The sequence below is a fragment of the Durio zibethinus genome, chromosome 17 (assembly GCF_047325235.1).
Source record: "Durio zibethinus cultivar Kanyao isolate XHJ-2024 chromosome 17, ASM4732523v1, whole genome shotgun sequence".
NCBI lineage: Eukaryota > Viridiplantae > Streptophyta > Magnoliopsida > Malvales > Malvaceae > Durio > Durio zibethinus.
Genome location: NC_143178.1, coordinates 16,977,946 through 17,000,605, shown reverse-complemented (window position 1 = coordinate 17,000,605; position 22,660 = coordinate 16,977,946). Strand labels below are relative to the sequence as shown.

Here is a 22,660-nt window from a genome sequence, read left to right as displayed (position 1 = left end):
ACCTTGTTGGAATCCATCTTTATTCCTTCTTTTGACACCACAAACCCTGGAAACACAAGGCTAGAGATAAAGAAATTGTATTTTTTAAGGTTAGCATAAAGTTTTTGTTCCCTTAATATGCAAAACAGTTGGTGCAGATGATTCAAGTGTTGGTCTTTATTTTTGTTGTACACCAGAATATCATAAAAATATACTACTACATATCTGCCAATACAAGGTTTAAAGATATGATTCATAAATCTCATGAAAGTACTAGAAGCATTGGATAAACCAAAAGGCATTACTATCCATTCATAGAGACCATCCGTTGTCTTGAAAGCTATTTTCCACTCATCTCTAGGCCTCTTTTTGATTTGATGATAACCATTGCGTAGGTCTATCTTGGAAAAAATAGTTGCTCCATGTAATTAGTCCAGCAAGTCATCTAAACGTGAAATAGGAAAGCGATAGCCAATTGTGATTTTATTGACCACCCTACTATCCGCACATATATGCCATGATCTATCCTTTTTAGGCACCAAAAAGGCTAGGACTACATAAGGGCTCATGCTTTCATGCACCATTCTTTTTTTCACCAATTCATCAACTTGGCATTGCAACTCCACATACTTTTTAGGGCTCATCCTATAGGATGCCTTGTTAGGTAGAATAGTGCTTCATATAAGGTCTATGCAATAACTCTTCTTGAACAACATTTTGAAATTTTGCCAATAATTGTTGTATCCCTGCAATGGGCTTTTCACTATCTTTATTCTCTTTAATTAGCACTGGTGCATACATAGATCACCCATCTTAATTTTTTTTCTGTAATTGGCCTAGGTAAGCAAGTTGTTTTTTCCCTTTTGGTTGGTTTTGACATCACTATAGGCTTGGTAGGGCCTAGGATGCTTTTGTATCCATCCTCTACAAATGTGTAAGTGTTGCTATAACCATCATAAATAACCCTCCTATCATAATGCCAAGGTCTTCCGAGCAGTAAATGGCAAGCATCCATCGGAGCTACATCACACCACACTTCATCCTTGTACTATTTTTTTATGGAAAAAAAAAACAAAACACCTCTTGCTAACCTTAATTTCATTCTCTTTTTATAGCCAAGACAACTCATATGGTTAAGGTGTGATCCACTATTTTGAGGCCTAATTTTTGTACCATAAAAGTAAAAATAATGTTTTCAAAACTTCCACTATCAATTATAACATCACATACCTTCCCACGTACACCATGTGTGGAACATGTTCTTACGCAACCAATCTTCTTCTTTAGCAAGTATGATACTCAAGCTACATTGTATGACTAAGGATGCTCGACAATTGCCATAGGTTACCTTTTTCTCTTTTTTAAAGTTTTGATTCTTTTTAACCAGCTCATTTTCATTTTCTTCCAAGTCTTCCTCTACTAGAGTCACAATCTTTCTATTTGGGCATTTTAAGGCAATGTGTCCAAGCCCTTGACACTTAAAACACCTTTTGGTTTGTACAATAGACTAAAGCTTGCTTGTTGAGGTTTTATCTTTCCTTTGGGGCTACTTTGAAATGGGCTTAGAAAAAATAATTTTTTTGGATGAGCCACTTTTATTGATATAGTCTTCTTGATACCCAAATCTTAAATTGCTATCACAAGCCTCTTTTTGTTATCTCTTCACCTTAAGGCCAAGCTTACATACATCATTGAAAGTCCAATAAGGTTACAGCTATACCACATTAGCTATTTCGATCTTTAACTCTTCAAGATATCATGCAATAGTCTATTCTTCTTATTCACTAATTCACATTTCAACATAAGGTGGGCAAACTCAGCCGTATACTCCTCCACTAAGAGATCTCTTTGCTTCAAGTTATAGAGCCTAAGGAAGACATCTTGTAAGAAGTTGTCTGGGAGATATTTCCTCTTCAACTCTCTTTTCATCTTCTTCAAAGTTGTAATTTTTCTCCTATCTTTTCTTTCCCTTTGCTTCTTCAAATTTTACCACCAAAAATATGCATGATTTCTAAGTTTGATGGCTACTAGCTTCACCTTGCAATGTTCAAGGATATTATGGTATTTGAAGATGCATTTTACTGTGTGTAGCCAATCTAAAAACTCTTCAGGTTGTATCTTTCTTTTGAACTCAAAAATCTTTATCTTCAAATTGAATATACCATGTTGAAGTTAGTTTTGCATAGATAGTCTCTGACTTGTTATGGGTTAAGTGGGGTGTTATCGTCAAAATCGATGTTGTTTTTATGGTATGAATTGGTTTCTCCTTCATCTTCTTCATTCCTCATTCTTTGCCTTTTTATCTCCTCTTTCTCTTCTTGTATATATAGCTGTTATTATAGTTGAAGGATCTATTGTCACATTTTTTTTATGAAGGTACCCCTTAGGTCAATATTTGTAGTTGCTACAATGTCGGTATTGGCTTTAACCTCTACTGTTGGTACTTGATGATGATAACTTGCTATAGCTTTTATACCAATTTGATTCCAATAATTGATGGTTGAGATGTCGAAGATTAATAGCAAATAGAAAAACTCACAAAGAAGATAATTTAAACAATGGCAGAATATGATTATTAGATTAAAAGAGATCGAAGTTCACTACCAAGACTAGACACTAAGGGATATAGAAACATCACCTTCAGAATTCTAATAAAGGATACAAAACAATAAAAGTTCACCACTCTAAAAAATCCACTTAAGGGATACAAAACTTGAAGAACAATCTAAAAGATTGCTTAAGGATAAAGAAAACTTTATTCTGCCTTCTACCAAAGAATAATAAAAAATAAATAGGCTAAGAACATCCTTCCAAGCATAGGAACTTCATAGATTGAATTGCTATAATTATGCCTAAAATCATGGGATTTGCATATGACACAATAATTTGCAATGTGAATGCAATTATCTACCTATTTACTCTTGCAAATTACATGATAGTGAATCTCACCACAATCTCATCCATCTTCATGCTTTTCTTTTTTAGCTAGTTTGAACATAATATCTCTATTTTAGCTCACCTTACTTTTGCATTTGTTAGTGGATTTGGACCAAGGATAAGCCCTTTTTATTTTTAGATAAGTTTTCCTTAGTCTCAGCCCAAGTTGTAAGATGTGTTAACACTTTAGGGTCAATTTCATCGTTCTTGCTCTTTTTTTTTTCAATTCTATTTTTCTTTCTTTCTTTAAAAAGCTATTTTTAGCTTTTACTTTTCTTTTTCTTTTGCTTTGAAATAGAATTTGAAAAAAAAATTTCTTTTCAAACTCTAAACTCCACCCTTCATTCCCTATGTAACAGAGCTCTCATACTACTTTAATTAATCCATATGCACATAAGGTAAGGTAGAAAAATAAAGATAATAAGATAGATGATGGGTTATTTATGTAGGTGAAAACAAAGGAAAGGGATACATAAATATAAGGCTCAAAAAGGGTGATTAGAGATAAATATAAATAAGGTTAGTTTGAAAAGCTCAAACAATCCAAAGATGGCCTAAATCATCTCCCTAGTTAATTGTGGTATATTATTTCACCTTAAGGGATGCTCAAGCAAATTCTACAATAAATGCATAACTTCAAAGATCAATGGAACTCCACATCTATATAAACTTTAATTAGACATACTTGCATCTCAATGATCAAGATTAAGTGCTCAAGAATGTGAAAATATTGCAATAAAGAGAAACAAATTCAAGAACTCATTTCATGCTTTCAGTACATTCAGTCTTTTCTAAAAACCTACAATTAAAGTCAATCAAAGTTACTATCATTGGACTATGAGAAAATACTAAAGTGAAGTAATATAATGATTCTAAACATGAAAAATCAAGCTCAAAATAAAAATTTTGAAAAAAATTTGAAAAATTTAGACACAAATTTTCTCTCTTTCCAAACTTAAATAACATGTTGTTCCTAATGGGTGCAAATAAAGCATAAAAGCATGAAAAGAAAATACTCCCCTAAAATGGTAATGGCTGAATGTAACAACATGTAATCCAACTTGGTTGAAATGCATGGAATTCACCATCACTGCAACACATTTAGCTTTCTTGAACCTAATTCCTACAAAAACAAAGCAAAGAAAAGCCAAAGCATTATCCATCCTAAAAAAATTAAAATAACAAACCAAAAGTAAATATGCAAAACTGAATATTAAAACTTAGGTCGCTCCCAAGTAATGCTAGTTATAGTCAAGCTTGACTAATACCTACCAAAACTCTTCAATCATATTTAGGTTCACCCTTCCTAGGAGGTAGTTTACCTTGTTACACTCTCCTTTGTGGTATTATATAAATCAAGCTAAGTTTAGGAGGTTTAGAAATTGCACTCCAAGCTTTCCCTTTCTCCTCAACAACACAATCTCTTATTCTTCTTTTCTTCCTTGTAGGGCTCTTATACATGGGCTTAGGTTTCAATTTTAGGGCTTTCTTCTTGGCCACTTTTTGAACTCTTTTCCCACTTTCACAAACCAATTCAAAATTGACAAGTTTAAACACAATTTCTCTATTCTAAAATTTCATTGTAACCTTTTTTTTTTCAACATCAATCAAAGTTCTAGCAATGGCCAAGAATGGCTTCCTTAAAATGATGGGGATATCCTTATCCCCCATAGTGTCCAAAACCAAAAAGTCAGTAGGGAATGCATACTTATGCATTTTTACAAGCAGATTTTTCACTATCCCTAAAGAAAACTTTTTAGGAGTACAAGCAATTTTCAAATATGTGCTAGCAAGCTTCATCTTCATAATTTTTAATTTCCTAAAAATTTGCAAAGGTAAAAAATTATCACATGCTCCAAGATCATATAAAGCTTTATCACAATAATATTCACCAATATAACAAGGAATGGAAAAACTCCCAGGATCTTTAAGCTTTGTTGGCAAATGCCTATGAAGCATAATATTACATTCATCCATAACTATAGCTTCCTCCAACTTATCTAACAACTCATCCAAAAGTGGCTCTTTAACTTATTGTGTAAGATTGAATTGTAACCCCCTTCTTGTAGACATTCTATAATAAGCCCCATTGATGTTTCCCTTACCTTTTTTCCATTTTTGATTTCCTCACTCTTAGTTTTTTCCTCCTTAGGTGGTTCAACCTCCTCAATCTCAGTTGGTGTATACTCCTTATCATTATCATCTCCACCATTTTCAAGCTCAACCTTACTAGGATCCTCTTCAATCTCATCATCTATAAGTTCATCCTCATCTTCTCTTCCATAGACTTTTTAACAAGCTAAACTGCCCATATTACCTTCTTTAGCCCCTTATCTTTTTTTACACTGAAAATGTTGTTCACTTGCTCTTTACCTTATTTTTTTGGGTTTTGCTCCGTAGTGTTGGGTAAAGTATGTTGAAGGCAGTTATTAAAGGCATTTGTAAGGTGTCCTACTTACATTGCTAAGTTCCTAATAGATGCTACATGGTTTTGTAAAATTTGAGAAAACATCTCCTTCATGGATGGTATTATTGTGGTTGTGGTTGTGGTTGATGGAACTAGGTGGGTTGAGAGGTCTAGTGTAGGAATCAAAAACTTGCCCCTAGTTATTATCTCATGAAAAATTTGAATGCTGCTTCCACCTAAAATTATAGGTATAAGAGTAAGGGTTATATGATTGCTTAGTCTGAGCAACATAATGGACAGGCTCTACTATAATTGAGCATCTATCTAAGGAATAGTTACCTCTACAATTATCACAAGAAAAAAAAGGACTTTGGATTGCATGTATATCATTAGGCATAGTGTTTGAACCTAAATGTTCAATATTTTTAGCTAAAGTTGAAGCTTGAGAAGTTAAAGCAGTTATGGCATCAAGCTCATAAACCCCAGCAAGTTTCTTATAAACTAAACTATCATTGACCCACTCATAGTTATTCATGGCCATCTTCTTAGAAAGATCATATGCTTCATCAATGGCCTTACCCATTAAAGTCCCACCAACAACATCATCAATGGTAGTCCTCGCTTGTCCCCTTAAGCATTGTAAAAAATTTGAACTTGAGGGCACTTTCTTAACAATTCCTTGTATCTCTCCCAAGCATTAAAAAGAGATTCAGTCTTTATTTGCTTAAAAGAAGTGATGTCATTGCACATTTTGGCTATCTTTGAAACAGGGAAGAAATAAGTTAAAAACTTTTAAGCAAGACCATCATCTGTTGTAATAGAACCAAAAGGTAAAAATACAAGCCAACTCTTTGCTTTGTACCTAAGAGAAAATAGAAAAAGTCTCAGTCTAATGGCATCATCAGTACCACCATTTGGCTTAAACATATCAAAAATTTAAAGTAAATTAGAAAGATGCAAATTAGGGTCATCACTAGCTAACCCACTAAATTGAATAGACTTTTGAATCAAGTTGATAATGGATGGTTTTAGTTCAAAATTATTAGCCTGAATGGCTAACCTATTGATGTTGAAAACCATCAAGCTAAAGGATAGATAGCCCCTAAGTGTTCTTTGATTATCTTGCTGCTCAGCCATGACTAGCACAGAAGTTACTTGTTTTTTACCTTTTTTATCTTTTTAAGTGTTTTCACAATCTCTTCATCTAAGGGTACTAAACTGGCACTCATAGTTCTTGGCGTACAAAACAAGACTAACCAAAACAAATAAAAACAAGAAAATAAAAATCCAAGCTACAAGTAAATAGATTAGTATTGATGTTGTGATTTCCACTCAATCCCCAACAACAGTGCCAAAAACTTAATTGATGATATGCAAGCGCACAGAGTCAACATAAGTAATATAATGATAACTTAATCTAAAGTAATATACCAAAATTGTATATCCTTAAACCTATACTTAGAAAAATCAATTAAAAGTTATGAAAACTAAACTAACAAAAACCTAAAAACATGCAATACAATGCCAAAATAAACTAAACAAGTTATAAATAATTAAGGACGTGCAAAACACAAATCAATATAAAAAAATAATCAAAAACCAAATTCAATTAAAGTTAAATACTGGAACTGGAATCAATTAACTATAAATAGCATAAACCAAAAGAAATAATGCAAGAAAATAAGCAATACTAATTAAAAGAACCAAAACAGAAACTTATAAGAATCAAATAAGCAATACCAAATATAAACCCTAATGAACTGACATGTAAACCATGTAAACCAAAAACTTAATTAACCATAAATCATGCAAATAACTTTATTTTAATTAAATAACATGCAATTAAATCGAATTTAACTTAAAAAGAAATTAAATCAACTCAATATGCAAAACCAGAATGATTTAAACCCAATCTAATGCAATTCATGCAAACCCTAATCAATAAGTACTAAACCGAATTGAAACAAGATTAATTAAATGAAGAATTAACTAATTATTACCCTAAAAACAAAATAAAAAATAATTGAAATAAAAACAACTGCACCCAAATTATAATTATATCAATTTAACCCTAAATCATGCAAGCATTACAAGCATATGATAATTTAATTTAAATCTAGCCCTAACAATGTAAATTGAATGCTTAAAGATGGCTTAAACATATAATTGAACAAATTCAAGCAAAACAGAACATGAACCACATGATATAATAACAATACTTAAAGTTAGAATCATAAATTATAAATATTAAAATCCAAATTGATTGAAACTAACACTTTTTAAACCAATTTGCATAAAAACTAAGTAAAACGGAATAAAAAGAAAGCTTTAAACCAAAATTCAATTGAAGTAAATTTAAAATAATGTTCATAAACTGAATTGAAAAAATATAAAACTAAAAAAACAAAAAACTTAAGAATCGAAAGTTTGAATGCTAAAGAAAACTGAAAACAAGAAGACTTAACATAGTTTTGGTTGGACTTGATCTCTTAAATCCCAAAATGCTTCTTCAACAAAGACTCTTAAAAAGACAGCTTCTAAATCTTTATATACCATAACTTATCATGTGGCAACTTTTCCATACCATATATCAACTTACCAAAAATAGAATCTTGTTAAATTAAGAAAGTACATTTTCGACCTTACTATATTGAACTTCCAAAAAAGTTACTTCAATTCCTTCAATCTTCATTTATTGCCCATGCAAAATCCTACTCTAAGTAGAATTAGGATACTTCACCACTAAGAAAAGAAATCCAACTCCAAATAAGAAAAGAAAACAGAGTTGCCACCTTATTATGCCACATTATTTGCCGTAACCAATAAGAAAAGAAAAGTCTTTAAATGCCATTCCATCCCATAGTAATCCCATGCATGTGCACCTATACAAGCTACCATGGACTTGCAATTATGTTAAAGTACAATTCTAGCCTTATTCTTTGTTGAAATTTCAACTTGAGTTCTTACATGAATATTCATTTTCTTTTTTTAAGATTCATCTTCTTTTTTTAAGATTCATCATCTTCAACTCCATAACACTTGCCAAAGCTAATCTTGAACATTTTTTCCATTCTTGAACTTCAAGATTTCTAAGAAAATCAAGAATTTTCAAGAACATCTCAACTATCCATCATATGATTAGAAATCATCAAAAAAGTTCAAGAATCATCAAGAATTACCAAGAATCATTCTTTTCTTCAAGGAAACCTATAAAACAAAAAATTCAACCATTTAGGAGTAAAAAGAACTTTATTTTACTAAGAATTAAACAAAAATCAACCATAAAAGCACTAGAAATAACTCTATAAAATAGAGTTATCAATCAATGAATGGTTTTTGTGTATAATTGATATCTTTTCATCGTATAGTATCTTGGTTTGAACATTGAGTATGGTTTAGTATCTACTCAATTTTGTTTAACCATGTTATGTCTTGTCCTTAATGTTAACTCATAAATAAGCATCAAAATAATTCTAAAATTTTATTTCACTTTGGCCAAAGATTTTTCAAGTTAATTCAATTAAAACTAGTTTAGATACTTTGTTGATCACTCAAGGTGATGAATCCTATCTTGATTACTTCATGCATCTTCATACGCCTCATGTTATACCTAACAATACTCGATTGGAGCATTTTTGGTCAGAACTAAGTAAAGTTAAAGTATAACATTCATCATATAAGATCATAAATAATCTCAAGTTAAAAGATCACTTATACAACCATTACATGAGAATATAGGTATAGACATTATGTGAACTATCATATAGCATTCTCATATCGAGTCATATTCAGTGAACTTGTTCTTGTAACAAGCACTCACATGTTAGCTCAAGTTTACCAAAACTTTAAACTATGAGATCGATTGCTTGCTTCGTAAGCAAAAGCATAACAATGTGCTAGTCTTAACAAGTTTTGTCAATGTCTTCTTATTGATAAAGCATCTACTAAGAATAATTTTGACACATATAGCTTTTATGCAATGATGATCCCATAATTACAATCTCATTATAATCAAAGCTTTATTTATATTTTGAGGATTTTATCATATAAGCATCAACATTAAAATATATGTATACAAGTTCAATGATAAAAAAAAAAAGACCTTTATAAGATATTAAATATCAAAGTACTACAAATATAACAATATCTTAACCAAAATATGATTTAGATTGAAGGGCAAATACCATCAAAATTGACCTCAGAATGTCAAATTATGAAAATACCCTTAAAGGATATTTTCATAATTTTACATCTTTCGAGGTGCAATCAAGATTTTTAATGCACAAAAAATCATAAAATAATTTCAAAACATCATCTAGAGTGTTTCAAGAAAAACCAACCTCATAAAAGGTCAAATTACAAAATTACCCTTAAAAGGCATTTTAGTATTTTCATACCTCTCAAGGTGTAATTAGGTTTTTCGATGTATTAAAAATTAAAAAATAATGTTTAATCATGAGCTGAAAATTTTTATGAAAATCCAACCTCAAAAATGTTAAATTACAAAAATATCCCTAAATAGCATTTCAATAATTTTACCCTTTCCAAAATATAATCAAGATTTTTAATGCATTAAAAATCATCAATTTCAATTCTTAGCCTTGTTAAGCCCATTTGATTGTGAAATTTAAGGATTGACCATAGTTTGATCTAGTTTGATTGATTTTGACCATTTTTTACTTTGTTTAACAAACTTTGACCAAGTTTTACCCTAAAGCATTTGGGTCAAATTGGTCTTAAATTCGATTTTGAAAGCTTGTCAACTAAAAGAATATTGGATTCGAATTAGGTCAAATTTTAAAGATCTCACAAGTGGTTAAACTTTGTCAAGACAAATTAGGTGCCTATAATCTTAGCTAATTTGGCTTCTAAAAGAATAAAAGAATTGTGAAAGTCGACTTTTTTTATTAAAAAAGAGTGGAGTAGCTGGCATCTCCTTTTGCAACCCTCTTAAAACTTATCTTGATGTGTCTATCTATTAATAATGCTTGCACAAGGTGGCAGCTAGGGTTCTTCAAAAGAAAAGAATGAGTTTTAATTAATTTTGAACCCTAAGTTGCCTTCTAGAATAATAACTTCAACTTAGAAAAGGACCAGTGCTTTTAGAAAACTTTTTGAAGTTAGAGTAGAACTTGTTATTCTTGAAAAGCTTCTTAGAGTTGAAGTAAGACTTCTTAGACAACAAGAAAGTTAAATCTAATTTTAAATTCTCCTTAGCAGTCACCCCCTATGCTTAGTTCTTTTATAGTTCATGCAACTCCTACCATAAATAGGACCAACACAAAGTAGGAAAACCAAAACAAGGTAGGAGAATTAATTCAAAGCAGGACATTCAAGTTAGAATAACTAGTCAAGGTAGGAAAACCAAAATAAATTAGTATTTCCTTATCAAGGTAGGATTTCTTAGTCAAAGTAGGAATGCCAAATCAATAGCAGACTTTCCTAATCAAAGCAAGATTTTCTCTTTTAATTAAGATTACCAAAGGTTCTTTGGACTTTTTCAATTTGGATAAAATTTTCAAGTCATCATGCCACATCAACATTTAAATCATCTATCTTGGCCAATGAGAAAAGACTTGTTGTCATGTCATCCACAATAATTTCATGCATATGCGCCTACATAGAACACCATGGACTTGCATTCAATTTTGAAATTACAAATCTAACCCTTTTAATTGTCGAACTTCCCTTGCATGATTCTTGCATGAGTTTTCTAAATTTTTCATCAAGATTCAATCAAACTTAATCCCATAAGTGCGGCTAAGCAAATCTTGAACATTTTCATAACTTCCACTCCAAAATTTTCAGGAACTCTCAAGAACATTCCAAGAGCAATCCAAGATTACTCCATATATATCAAGAACCCATCAAAATTGATCAAGTATTTTTAAGATTCTTCAAAATTCAATACTTGCTTTATGATTTCCTACACAAAGGCAAATTAAGCATATTAAGAGTAAAAAGATTAGTATTTAGCCATGAACTAACCAAAAATACCTCAATCTAGCATAAAAAATAACTCTATTTCATAGGGTTATCACTTACAACATTTTTAAACTAAAATGGCCTAGAGGTACAAAAGTTGTTGGAAAGGCAAAATTCTAAAATCTACAAATAATGCACCCTTTTATATGCCTCACAGATATGCATATCCGTGAGACTTAAAAAACATACAAATATACATATCCTTATAGTCTAAAAAATAGGCAAATATACACATCAGTCCATCTTTGAAATTATATAGAAACAAGTATTCGTATAAGTTTAAAATCTATATAATATTTCACAACAATGCAAAAAATTCAATCACATATTCAAAAAAAGAAAAAAAAATATACTTCGATCTTGTCTCTAATTTGTTTATTCAATCCTAATCTTGCCTCAAAATAAGAATTAAGGGTTTGAAATTTTCAATCAACAAAATAATGGAAAATAGTGAAAAGAGATAAAGCTAAGATTTGTTAAGAGTGAAATGTGAAAGATTAAAGAGTTCAAAGGTAATTGTACTTTGAAATGAACTTGGTTGTGATAAGTAATTTTTATTAAAATAAATTTGAAAATAAAGTGTATTTAGTACATGGGTGTAAAGAGCCAAAGTGAAGTGTAAATAGAAGCTCTCCATTTTCATCCGAAAAAAAACTAACCAATTCCCCGATATCTCTTCCATTAAATCAATAATACCAAAATTCACAAATCAAGGGATACTTAGGCAAACAATTAAAGACCCAATTTCCAAATTATATGCTAATTTATTATATTGATTTTGTCTAATTATATGCTAATTTATTATTTTTTGGTCATTTGTTGATTTCTTTCTGGATGTAATATATAATTTGTGAAAATTTATTAATGATTTTTCCAATATGATTGTAATTTTTATGGCTTAATGCAATGCTAATGAGTTTTATTTAATTTCAATATAAATGTTTCTTTTTATTTAATTCGCTACCATCCAGTCAAATACATTTATTGGAAAGGCTAACACTTTGCCTTCTGGTTCGGGAAGCAATAAAAAAAAGTAGCAGAGAGTATTTCAAATTAATTTTTAAAAAAAACAAAAGGCAGAAAGAGGCATCAAATTTCTTTCCCTCCATTTCTCTCCGGATTTCGATCTGCACTTTTGAATCAAACCAAACAAGGATGTGATGACATTTTAAATAATTTGAACATTTCACCCTCATAATAACAAAAACGATTTAAAACAAAACATGGTGCAATCTACGAGAGAGAGAGAGAGAAGTCGATTGAAAAGCCAAAGCTGTAAATGAGAAGAATATCTGAATATCTGATGGCCAAAAAGCCCAAATCAACCTAAAACTTGTTGGGATAGCAGCCTTGCGTGCAGCCAATACCAAAACTTTTGTTACCAACTATATCACAAGTTATTACTAAATAATCTACAGGAATTATCAAACATCATGTACAACAAGATTGATTCCCCTCGAGTGATGAAGGAACTAAACTCTAAGGATACACTGTTCCAATATTACATCCTTCATAATGGTAAAAGTTCAATTACTACTCTGGTAAGGGGAAGGAAAATAATATATAACCAAACACACCTTTGAATGCATTTCGCAGGCACATGAAAGGGGGGAAAACTCCTTCAATCGATGACACCAACTCCAGTCAGTAATAAAATACAGCTCCTTCCCCATTCAATGTGAAAGCTGAAATGAGTTGAGCAATTGCAGCAAGTTCCATCAGCAAATATTCAGAGCACTCAAGCTGATAAGGGTTCATAAGGGTATGATAGCCATGGATGCTTCAGAGCCTCAGCTGCAGAAGGACGCTTCTTTGGGTTTACTTCAAGCAAATGAGCAACAAAATCAATGAAACCCTGGTCCCCCATAGGCAATCGATGCCTCAAAGATGTCTTCTTGGGTATCAGGTATTCCAGTTTGTTGGTCTCCTGAAGTATATTTGTAAATATGCACCACTTTAAACCCAAATTCAAAAACATGAAAACAGCATTCAAGTTATATAAGGAGATAGGGTGTGGAGCCCCTAAGCATTGGGGAAGCACTGCAAAATAATGTTTAGACTAAAGCACTTTTCTCCAATAACTAAATAATGACCTGATTTCGTTCATAAAGCATGTGATTCTTGGTAAAAAATTTGTATGTATCCCGTCCTTTGGCAAGCATGTCTTGTTCAATGGGACCTATGATTCCAATTACCCTTGCGAGTAACGTCGCAGGTGAATCATTTTGGAAGAGGACCTACACCATCGTATTAGTACGAATTTGTACCAAAAATTAAAAAGATGAGTTGCAATAAAATAGGTGAATTAGTAATGGTAACAATCAGTATATGCTGAGCTTGAGGCTACACAGAAAATAAAACAGGTAAAAGGGGGAAATCATTTATTTCTCCAAGAAAATTATCCAAAAATATATTAAAAGAAAGTAGTACAGTGAAAGAAACATATTTTTCTAGGAAAATCAATGATTGAAGTCGTCAGTAGAACAAGCTAACTAATAGCAATAGAATGAATGCACAAAAATCCAAATCTAGATACCATAACATAAGAAGCATTTTCTTTCGGTCAAGTTTGAGCCAACCTATGTCAGGAAACCTATGTGTGGTAACTCTAACAACTCAATCAAATAGCCTTCCTAATATTTTGAACCAGAGACTTAATAATTGGACAGAGTCCCAAAATTTAATCCATTCAGCATTTATGGGTAAGGACATCACTGAATGAAATTACAAAGAGGTCAAAAAATGTACAAGATCTTTTTATTTAAAAGTTCTACAACTAGACAGTTCAAAACCAAATCAATGTTCAGTCAGAGTTGTTTTTCCATTGAATTTAATGATTTGTTCAAATGCATGATATTTCCAATTGTTTTGTTTATAATAAATTTTCTCCAAAGAAGAAGGTAAAACAAAAACTTTAAAAAAAAAAGCTGTATATGAAAACCTTCAACATATCATAGCCATACTTCTTAAGAAGCAAACAGTGATTAATGTCTAAAGAAGGCCAATACTTACATTGCCAGTACAGAGTTCCGCCAAGATGCAGCCAAGTGACCAAATATCTATCTTCTTATCATATGGAAGTCTTAGGATAACCTCTGGTGCTCGATAGGACCTGGACTGAACATAGGAGCATAGATGATCTGTCTCAAAACAACTGCTCCCAAGATCAATGACCTTCACCTCACATCTACTATAGCTTTTTACTAATACATTTTCTGGCTTCAGATCACAATGTATTAGGCCAAGGCCATGCAAAAACTGGAGAGCCTCCAAACACTGAATGGTAATTGACTGCACAGAAGAATTTAAGAGAAGATTATATAATAGTGAGAATAAATTAGATGCTCTTCTAAAGAAAACAGCTTTCCACAAACCTGTAATCTTGGCATAGTGAAGTAAACCTCTCCACCTGATTCCCTATTAAATTTATGAAACTCATATAAGTTTGCCTTGAGAAGTTCACAGACTATTAGCAAATGCTCCTGGAAAATAAAGAAGAGTCAGCTGCTACTTAATTCCACATGCATTGCCATCCATGTACAGGACACTATATGCAACAGCCAACAGATCAATTATAATTTCACCAGCAGAGAAACACATTTATGCTGAACATGCCAAGCATAAACTTCAACAAATAAAACCATTTGCCTCTACAAGCCAGAAATATTCAGAACAACCCCAATAAATGTCCATGTCAATACACATGCAAGAATTAGGACTAGAGCACAAAATACTGGGAAATTGCAACATCTAACCAATGCTAAAGAACATAAAATAAATGAAATCATGAATAAAGATAAAACACCTATTATCTTTTAATAAAGTGAAAACAAAGTAGTAGGAACATTCAAAAGCATGAACAAGGAAAAAGAAAGATAGTTCCTGGCCTGCATTCACTCACTCGGTAGTAAAAGTAATCATACAATCGGAGAATGTGATGCTTATCCGCTGGATCATGTTTGTTAACATACTTGAGAAGCTTAATCTCATCAAGGCTTTGATCAAAAAAATCCTTGTTGTTCTTTATAATTTTCACACATACATCCATGCCTGTGTGCAGGTCATGTGCTTGTATAGCTTTACTAAAAGCAGCTGACCCAAGATACTCAGTAACATGATAGCGCCCAGCTATGACAGAATTCAAAACAACATGGAAATTCTTGTCCTCCTCAAATCCAGTTCTGAGAAACAAAAAGAGGTTTTGTGTAAGGAAATCTGTTAGCAAGAGCTCTATAGCTGATAGCAAATTGAAATATTCAGTATAAACTAAACTAAATAAATATTTAAGCTTAAAAACAAAAACATGAGCTTTGCTAAATACTTGGTAAAGGAAAAGTAGTCAACAATGAGAATCAATCACCTAATTAGTTAAATGAAGCTCTATGTTGCCTTGGCTTGACACTAACCATTACAGTGCATAAAACATAAATCCTCAAAAACTTGTCAGTCAGAAAATTAAAAGATGAAGCTTGCAACCAGCTTCACCCCTCCAACTTCAACCAGAGTTCATTGAGATTACCCCAAGAGAGATTCATGGATACTTGATATCTCACAAGGGAGAGAGAGAGAAGGTATAATACAATTTATGTATGAGTATAATTTTGAAAATTGTTAGCACCAGTGAATGAACAGAACACATATTACAATTAGGATTTTTTTCTAAGATAAGACATGCCTGTTTTTTCTATGCACAATCTTGAGGTCGAAGGTTTCAAATTCCTCCTCCTGTGCTTTAATTTGTCTCACTTGCTCTTGGACAGCAGCAGCCTCTTCATCTTCAAGTGATACCCCAGGATCCTCTCCCCTCACACCACTAATTTTCTCATCCTCTTCTTTCTTGATCTTCTCTTGTTCACCATAATCATAATTAGAGAGAGTTGAAGGACAAGAATTTGCTGATCTTACAGCATTAGCATTATTTTCAACCCTAGAACTTTTGGTGGTTGAAGAATCGCTGCTTTTCCGTCTCCATGTAGCAGGCATATCATCGGACCCCATCAAAGCACTCAAACAGTCATCATGTTCATCGCCAGCAGCATTGCAGTTACTCAACCACAGAGACTTACTAGAGCCTGCCTGCACCAAATGCCCATCTCTTAGCGGTGGAGGAAATGAAAATCCCCCAGCTGCAAGATACTTCGCCTGGGAGCTCAGACCTTTATCATTCCCAATAATATATTTATTGGAATCATTTTCCCCAGTTTTCCTGTTATCCCTAACTGATTTATCAATATATTTCCTGTCTGTCGCATGATGACTTTGTCTGGACCCACCAATAGCAAAATCATGATCATGAAAATATTCTAAATCCCCTTCTCTACTACCTCCAACTAAACTTTCACGTACTTCACTGCCAATATCAGCAGCATCACTGTTGATTCCCACACCAATAGACCTAACCGAACCATGCTGATCATCATCTATACAAATATCACCCAGCAGAGATCTGCCACATTCATTGAAAACTTTTCCATCTCCTAGCATGATAAGTTCATTTTTCTGTGTAACAAATCCTTGCCAAACAGGTTCAGCACACATCAAATTAAGCTCCTCTTCATCAATCAACTGCCCATCATATTGGGCAATTAAATCATTCTCATGAGTCCTGCTATACATTTCAGTTACAGACCGCTCTATAGGATCATCTGAAGCTGCAACAGGTTCAACATTCTTTGCCTGGAAATATTGTTCACCCGAGAAATAAGAATCCTCCTCCGCAAATGATTGATCATCATCTTCATCCTTGGTTTGACCTATTTCTTGCAGATCCGGAACACTCCCATGCCCAGTCCCCTTTTCGTTGTCACTAGGATAATCAATTTCATGAGCCAGAAACCAGGCTTCATCCTCGATAGGTTGCCTCATGTATCCAACATCATCATCGTCATCATATTCATCAGAGTCCCAATACTCATTTGGGTAATCAACAGATCCACTTAATCCATCACCAATAGTAGCAAAACCAGAAACCAGATCAGATGCATCTTCTGCAATTCCCTGACTCACTGAAAGCCAACTACCTCCAGCATTCCTTTTCCCACCTGGATCATCATAAACAAGATTCAAGCTTTACCCAGCAAAGTTACAAGAGAAAAAACAAACAACATCTCTAAAAATAAATAAAGAAAAGGATTATTGATGGTTATGAACTTAATAGATTCAGGGGCAGATAAAAAAAGATCAGCATCCCACCCAAGGGAACCTGAGAATGCTACAAGTTGAATCCTTTTTATGAACATAAAGATCTAAAGTGCAAAAGCTAAGCGTGCAACATCTAAATGCATATATCATTGCCTTTTAAAAGCTTGTGAACAACAAACACATTTATCATTTTTAGCATTATAAAATGACCCTCCAAGACAAAAGCTTATTTTTTCTTATTTTTATTGCACTCACATGCTTAAAAGCATCTGAAATGCCATTCAGGTGAGATGGATGATATCCATTTTGACACCCAAAGATAATATGTAAATCTACTAAGCATAACCTGATTAGTTCGAATCATATACCGACCAGTAAGGTATCGAGTACAATGGCAGATTTGGAAAACCTAAGTACAGGCTTTAAGGTTTACTTTGACATAAGTTTGAAGACAATAAAGTATAATATTTACAAGTTAACACAAATCTCAAGCCTCAAACGAGTTTTGAGCTTCTTATTTATGTTGATAACAATAAGCCTAATTCTTCGAGCTCAAGTGGGTCAAACTCAAGTACAAAAAATAAAGCTCAAGCCTTGAGTTTTTCAATCGAGCCAAGCTCAAGCCTAAAGCCCCATCAGCTCCATTTGGCTTGATTATACACGTAATGCAAACTACCACATAAATATCAAGAAAATTTAGAGTTGTAACCATTTATTAGTTGTTAGGCTGATTAGGACCTTACATAAGTTAGAACAGATATTATCAAATCTTCTTTTTCATGTTTTTCAGCTTTTATGTCATTTGTATTTTCCGTTTCGACTAATCGGGTATCTTGATAAGTTCAACGGTAGCTAGTTATTGCCACATCTCAAGGGATAAGTCTATTTAAGATCTTCCATTAGGCAATTGGGCTATTATTTTAGGCCCAAGGCCAAGAGTTATTTATCAGCCAACTTTTAACCTTTTTTTCTTGTGTATCAAGTTGTTGTAGGACTAAGATCATTAGGAGCCTGCATGCATCCATTGCTCCTTTAAATTAATAGACACCACTCTTCAGCCTCGTGGTTTTTTCCCAAAAATTCCCTTGGTAATTAAATAATTAAAAACTAAAAAAGTCTTTGAATTAATCAAAAACAAGTTTAAGAAATATTGAAAACTACTAAGCTTCATCTAGGATCATGTTAAGTAACTTAACAACACTAGGTGCAAAACCTATGATATTAAGTGAGAGGCATAAGTTTTCATTGTTCCTTTCCCCTCACAGTATAACAGTAATTTGAAACCTACAATCTTCTTTGAATTGTCCCTAGGAAATCTTCTCAGAAATCAATTAGATGTGACGAATTAAACCTGAAACCGAGATAACCCAATTACGTAAATCATGCGAAATGGCTGCATAAAATCTAAAACATCCTAAAACCAACCCAAATCTTAAACAATTTGAATCTAAGAAGACTTGATGCCACAGGTTTGTCACCTCGTCATGATATCAATAAGCTATAAATTCCACCTTTGAGTTACTATTCAGATCAGAAGTTAAAAGTACCCAGTCCTAGCAGGATCAATAATTCCTAAAACTAGAATTTAATAATTGGCTACAATCCCAAAGCTCACACATTACAACCGTAACCAACCAAATAATTTGGTTACCTCTGCCCTTTCCAAACGAGAAATTATGCTTTCCAAAGTTACCATTCCCTTATTGTCCTACAGCACCCAACAATCAAATTTGTTATGGTTGTCCAAAAGATTCAAGATTCAAGTTGGAAGTTTTCAATTAGGAATATGAATAAAATTGCAAGGAAAAAGATTAACCCCACTGTCATATATTTTTACTCTAGACACTACAAAGACGACATAAAATTTTGGTTTAACTTTTGAAGCAAAAATCTTAATAATTTAATAATTCCAGCATTTTTGCACAACTCCTTTATACAGCTCCGCTTAAGCTATTATCAAATGTCAAGTTAAAACACTCCATGTTATTTTAATATATTTTACATATTTGAATTTTGAGGATAAGCTGTCTTCATGCTATTTATTTCTTTTCTTTACACTTCTCTAGTTATGCCTGACTTCGATCAACTAGACCAGGTAAGACTTGATATAAAAACCAGAAAAACAACAATAAATTGAAAGTGAACAAAAAGCAAATACTTTTTCCCACTTGAGTTTCACAGAGAGTCACTTAGAAGGGGTTTCATCCAACCTTTTTTTATTATTATTACAGCTTGTGTCACCTTGGGCAAAGTTCAACAAATCTTCCCAGCGTATAAAAATGGTTTTTAAGGACCCGCAAAAGTAATTGCCAACAGAAAAATGACAATCCTGATAGGATAATTTTTAGAACTCATGGAAACAATGTATGAATTCCTTTCACTATAGATATATCAAACAAGAAAGTCACAAAGCTCACCAATGAGGCTTTGCCACCTATGGCTAGATGGCATCTTTTCAAGTTAACAAAGATTTTTACCACAACAAATTAGACAAATCTGTAAAGTTTAGACAAAGAATATATACTACGATCATATACTACACACAGACACACGACATACAAACATACATATATAACCAGAAGATATAATAAATGGCAAATCAAGTATGGAAAAGGAAAAGGTAGAAAATAATGAAAGTTTGGATAATTAGCCAACAACTTGCAGTCATTAATTTAAAGAAAATCAAATATATCTGTAAGCAAAAATCATCAAATAGACAAATCATTAAGTGAACTAACCTGAAGAGTTTATTTCTTGCCCAATGGGAACATCCAGATAGGACCCTATAAGTAAGGTATTGTCAGCACTAGTAAGCTTCACCCCCGAGCCAACACGCTCATATTTTTCCTCCCAATTAACATTTAATGACTTCTCCTCCGACTTGAGTTTAACAGGTGGCAATCTAGGTAACTCTTCCTTTGGATTATCAGATGCAAGAGGGAAGGCCAACCCATTTATACCTTTTTGCTCACCACTGCCTTGAGACTTCCCGAAGATTAGAGCCCTTCCAACCTCATCCACCTGATCTGCTTTCTTCTTCCCTTCTCTCTTATCTGAAGAACCAGCAGCATCATAACTGATTGATACATCCCCCTTAGGGAAGGGAAAAACAATCTTGACAGAACAATCATTCCATATCTCTGAAGATGAACTAGTGGGCTCCTTAGTTCTAGACCATCTGCTGTTATCAGGAAAGTTTTCCTTCGAGTATGCACTGCTAGTCTTAAATTGCTGATCAGGGTCCTTAGTTTCACTGGTATGAAACTTGTCATACTTGGAATCTACATTAGTTTTGCTAGTATTTCCAAGCCATGAAGTTTTCATTTCACCAGAAAAGGAAAGCTCTTCTTCAGATTTATCGCTGTCAGGAGCAGCAGCTGTACGATATCTTGACTGATGCGGTTTCTCTAGCTCTGAAAAGCTAGTGCTACTAACAAAACTATCATTGTTGTACATATCAGGACCATTGCTAGTGTTGAAGCTCCAGGACTGCAAATTGGGTAAAGCATCCTCTGAACTTTTAGAGAAAGTGAAACTTTTATCAGTTGCTACTTTTGCTTCACTAGGTTTATTACACTCCCCAGTAGAAGCAGCAGTTCTCCATTTGCTTTCAGACCCATTTTTGCCAGCCCCACACTCTATCTCTGTCACTATAAGTTCCTTAGAAACCTCACTACTGTTTTGAGAACCTGAGCCATGACTTCCGCCCACTATTTTTTTCCCATTTTCTTCTGCTAGTACCTTGCCAGAGTCTTTTTCTTCTACGGTAAGTTTCTTAAGGAATCCATTCAAATCAGGGCGGCTACTAAGTTCACTCTGCAAAGCTGCCTCAGCTCTCTTAAAGCTATTTCTCCTCAGAAAGTCCAAAATCATGTCTACTGAGCTTGGTTCTGTCATTATGAAGTGCTACAGATCTAGACAAAGGTACTAGAAACAAGAATCTACCAAACCTGGAAATATCCAAACAAAAGAGACAAATGTTTGTTTATTTAAAATAAAAATGGAAGTTGAAAGAACATTAGCTTCAAATGCTCTTTTCACTTGTAAAAAAGAGCTTTAGATTCAAATATAAGAAAACTTACCTAAAACTAAAAGAAGGAACCAGGATTAAACATCTAGCAAGGTTTTTTTCATCAGGTGAGTTTGATTTCTTTTTATTTTTTCATTTTCAATACTAATCTACTCCGCAATAATTTCTTAAAAAAATCAAGGTCAAATAACAATTGCAATTCCATGAAAAGAAACAACGAATGTTAGAAAACTTGAAAAATAAGGGTAGTAGTGATTGATTTCTTAACTATCATTACCTACTAGCGCTAACTTCAATCACTAAGAAATTATAAATCTGAATCCCACATTTCTCATTCCTTTTTGTTTCTTAGCACTGAAGAGTAAAGTTTTCCTTTTTCCTCTTAAAAATCCCCTTGATTTCGAAAACACATTCTATAAAATTGGTACATTTTGCCAGAAATTAAAGAGAAATATAAAACATAGAGAAATTCCCAACCTCGTTAATCAAATCAAAGGATAACAAGATCCAGAGATCCAACCAAAAACCCTAGAAATTTCCCCGACAACCTTAAAAAAGCTGAGATTCAAATTTTAATTGGCGCAGCCAAAAGCAAGAAAAGAGATACGAAAAAAAAAAAACTTACAGATCGTCAATGAAGAAGAGCAGGCACGCTAATCTCTGTTGTTGGCTTTGGATTCCGTAGCTGTGCTCCACATTAAAAACATACAATTCTCCAAAAGAAAACCAAAAGCGGGCTTCTAAATGCATTTAATTTTTTATTCTTCACACCCAAAAGAATTAATTTTTTAATAAAAATAACTATTAATAAAATATTTAATTATTTTTATTAAAAATATTTTGAGAATTACAAAAAGATGTGTTTTATTACACATTTTTATTTAAAAAATAAAAAATGTAATTAAAAATAAAAATAAAATAGGTGTTAATATCTTAATACTGCTTTTGAAATTAAAAATTTATACTAATAATGTATCAAATACTAATTCTTTATTAAGAAAAATTATCTAATACATGGACAATGAAGTTTTTTGGTTAAGAAAATAACACATACTCGTTAAAGTATATTTTAAAAATTAAAAAATTAACTAAAAGTAAAAATAAAATGTGTCAATCTCTTAACACTATCATAACAATTTTGAAAACCATTAGATGAATTTGAAAACAAAAAAGAATTACCA

At 32.7% G+C, this 22,660-nt stretch overlaps 1 protein-coding gene and 1 non-coding gene across 5 annotated transcripts; one reads left to right on the top strand and one right to left on the bottom strand.

Annotated features, from left to right (window-relative positions):
• Positions 1–5,966: 5,966 nt before the first annotated feature.
• On the top strand, positions 5,967–6,076 carry LOC149514050 (small nucleolar RNA R71). The gene has a single exon (XR_016329470.1). It is a non-coding gene; the product is annotated as a small nucleolar RNA R71 (small nucleolar RNA).
• Positions 6,077–12,567: 6,491 nt separating this feature from the next.
• LOC111282387 (uncharacterized) lies at positions 12,568–22,196 on the bottom strand. Of its 4 annotated transcripts, none has more exons than XM_022870461.2 (9): positions 22,105–22,196; positions 21,957–22,027; positions 20,188–21,399; positions 15,984–17,349; positions 15,210–15,489; positions 14,683–14,790; positions 14,321–14,599; positions 13,402–13,545; positions 12,568–13,235 (listed from the first exon to the last, which is right to left on the bottom strand). In XM_022870461.2, the coding sequence occupies exons 3-9, from the start codon at positions 21,344–21,346 to the stop codon at positions 13,047–13,049; spliced, it is 3,525 nt and encodes a 1,174-aa protein (XP_022726196.2). In that variant the 5' UTR covers positions 21,347–21,399; positions 21,957–22,027; positions 22,105–22,196; the 3' UTR covers positions 12,568–13,046. The 4 variants fall into 4 exon arrangements, with proteins under 4 accessions (XP_022726196.2, XP_089602636.1, XP_022726189.2 ...); XM_089746511.1 differs by having other exon boundaries at positions 12,914–13,262; XM_089746510.1 differs by lacking the exon at positions 21,957–22,027 and having other exon boundaries at positions 12,568–13,262.
• Positions 22,197–22,660: the final 464 nt, after the last annotated feature.

What these genes read in the sequence shown, in the direction of transcription:
- LOC111282387 (XM_089746510.1), bottom strand. Translation starts at nt 21,346, where the DNA reads ATGACAGAACCAAGCTCAGTAGACATGATTTTGGACTTTCTGAGGAGA. An exon ending in GCAAGAAATAAACTCTTCAG is followed by an intron (nt 17,350 to 20,187) that starts GTTAGTTCACTT and finishes ATGATGATCCAG; the next exon opens with GTGGGAAAAGGAATGCTGGA. An exon ending in TGCTTTATGAACGAAATCAG is followed by an intron (nt 13,263 to 13,401) that starts GTCATTATTTAG and finishes TTGGGTTTAAAG; the next exon opens with TGGTGCATATTTACAAATAT.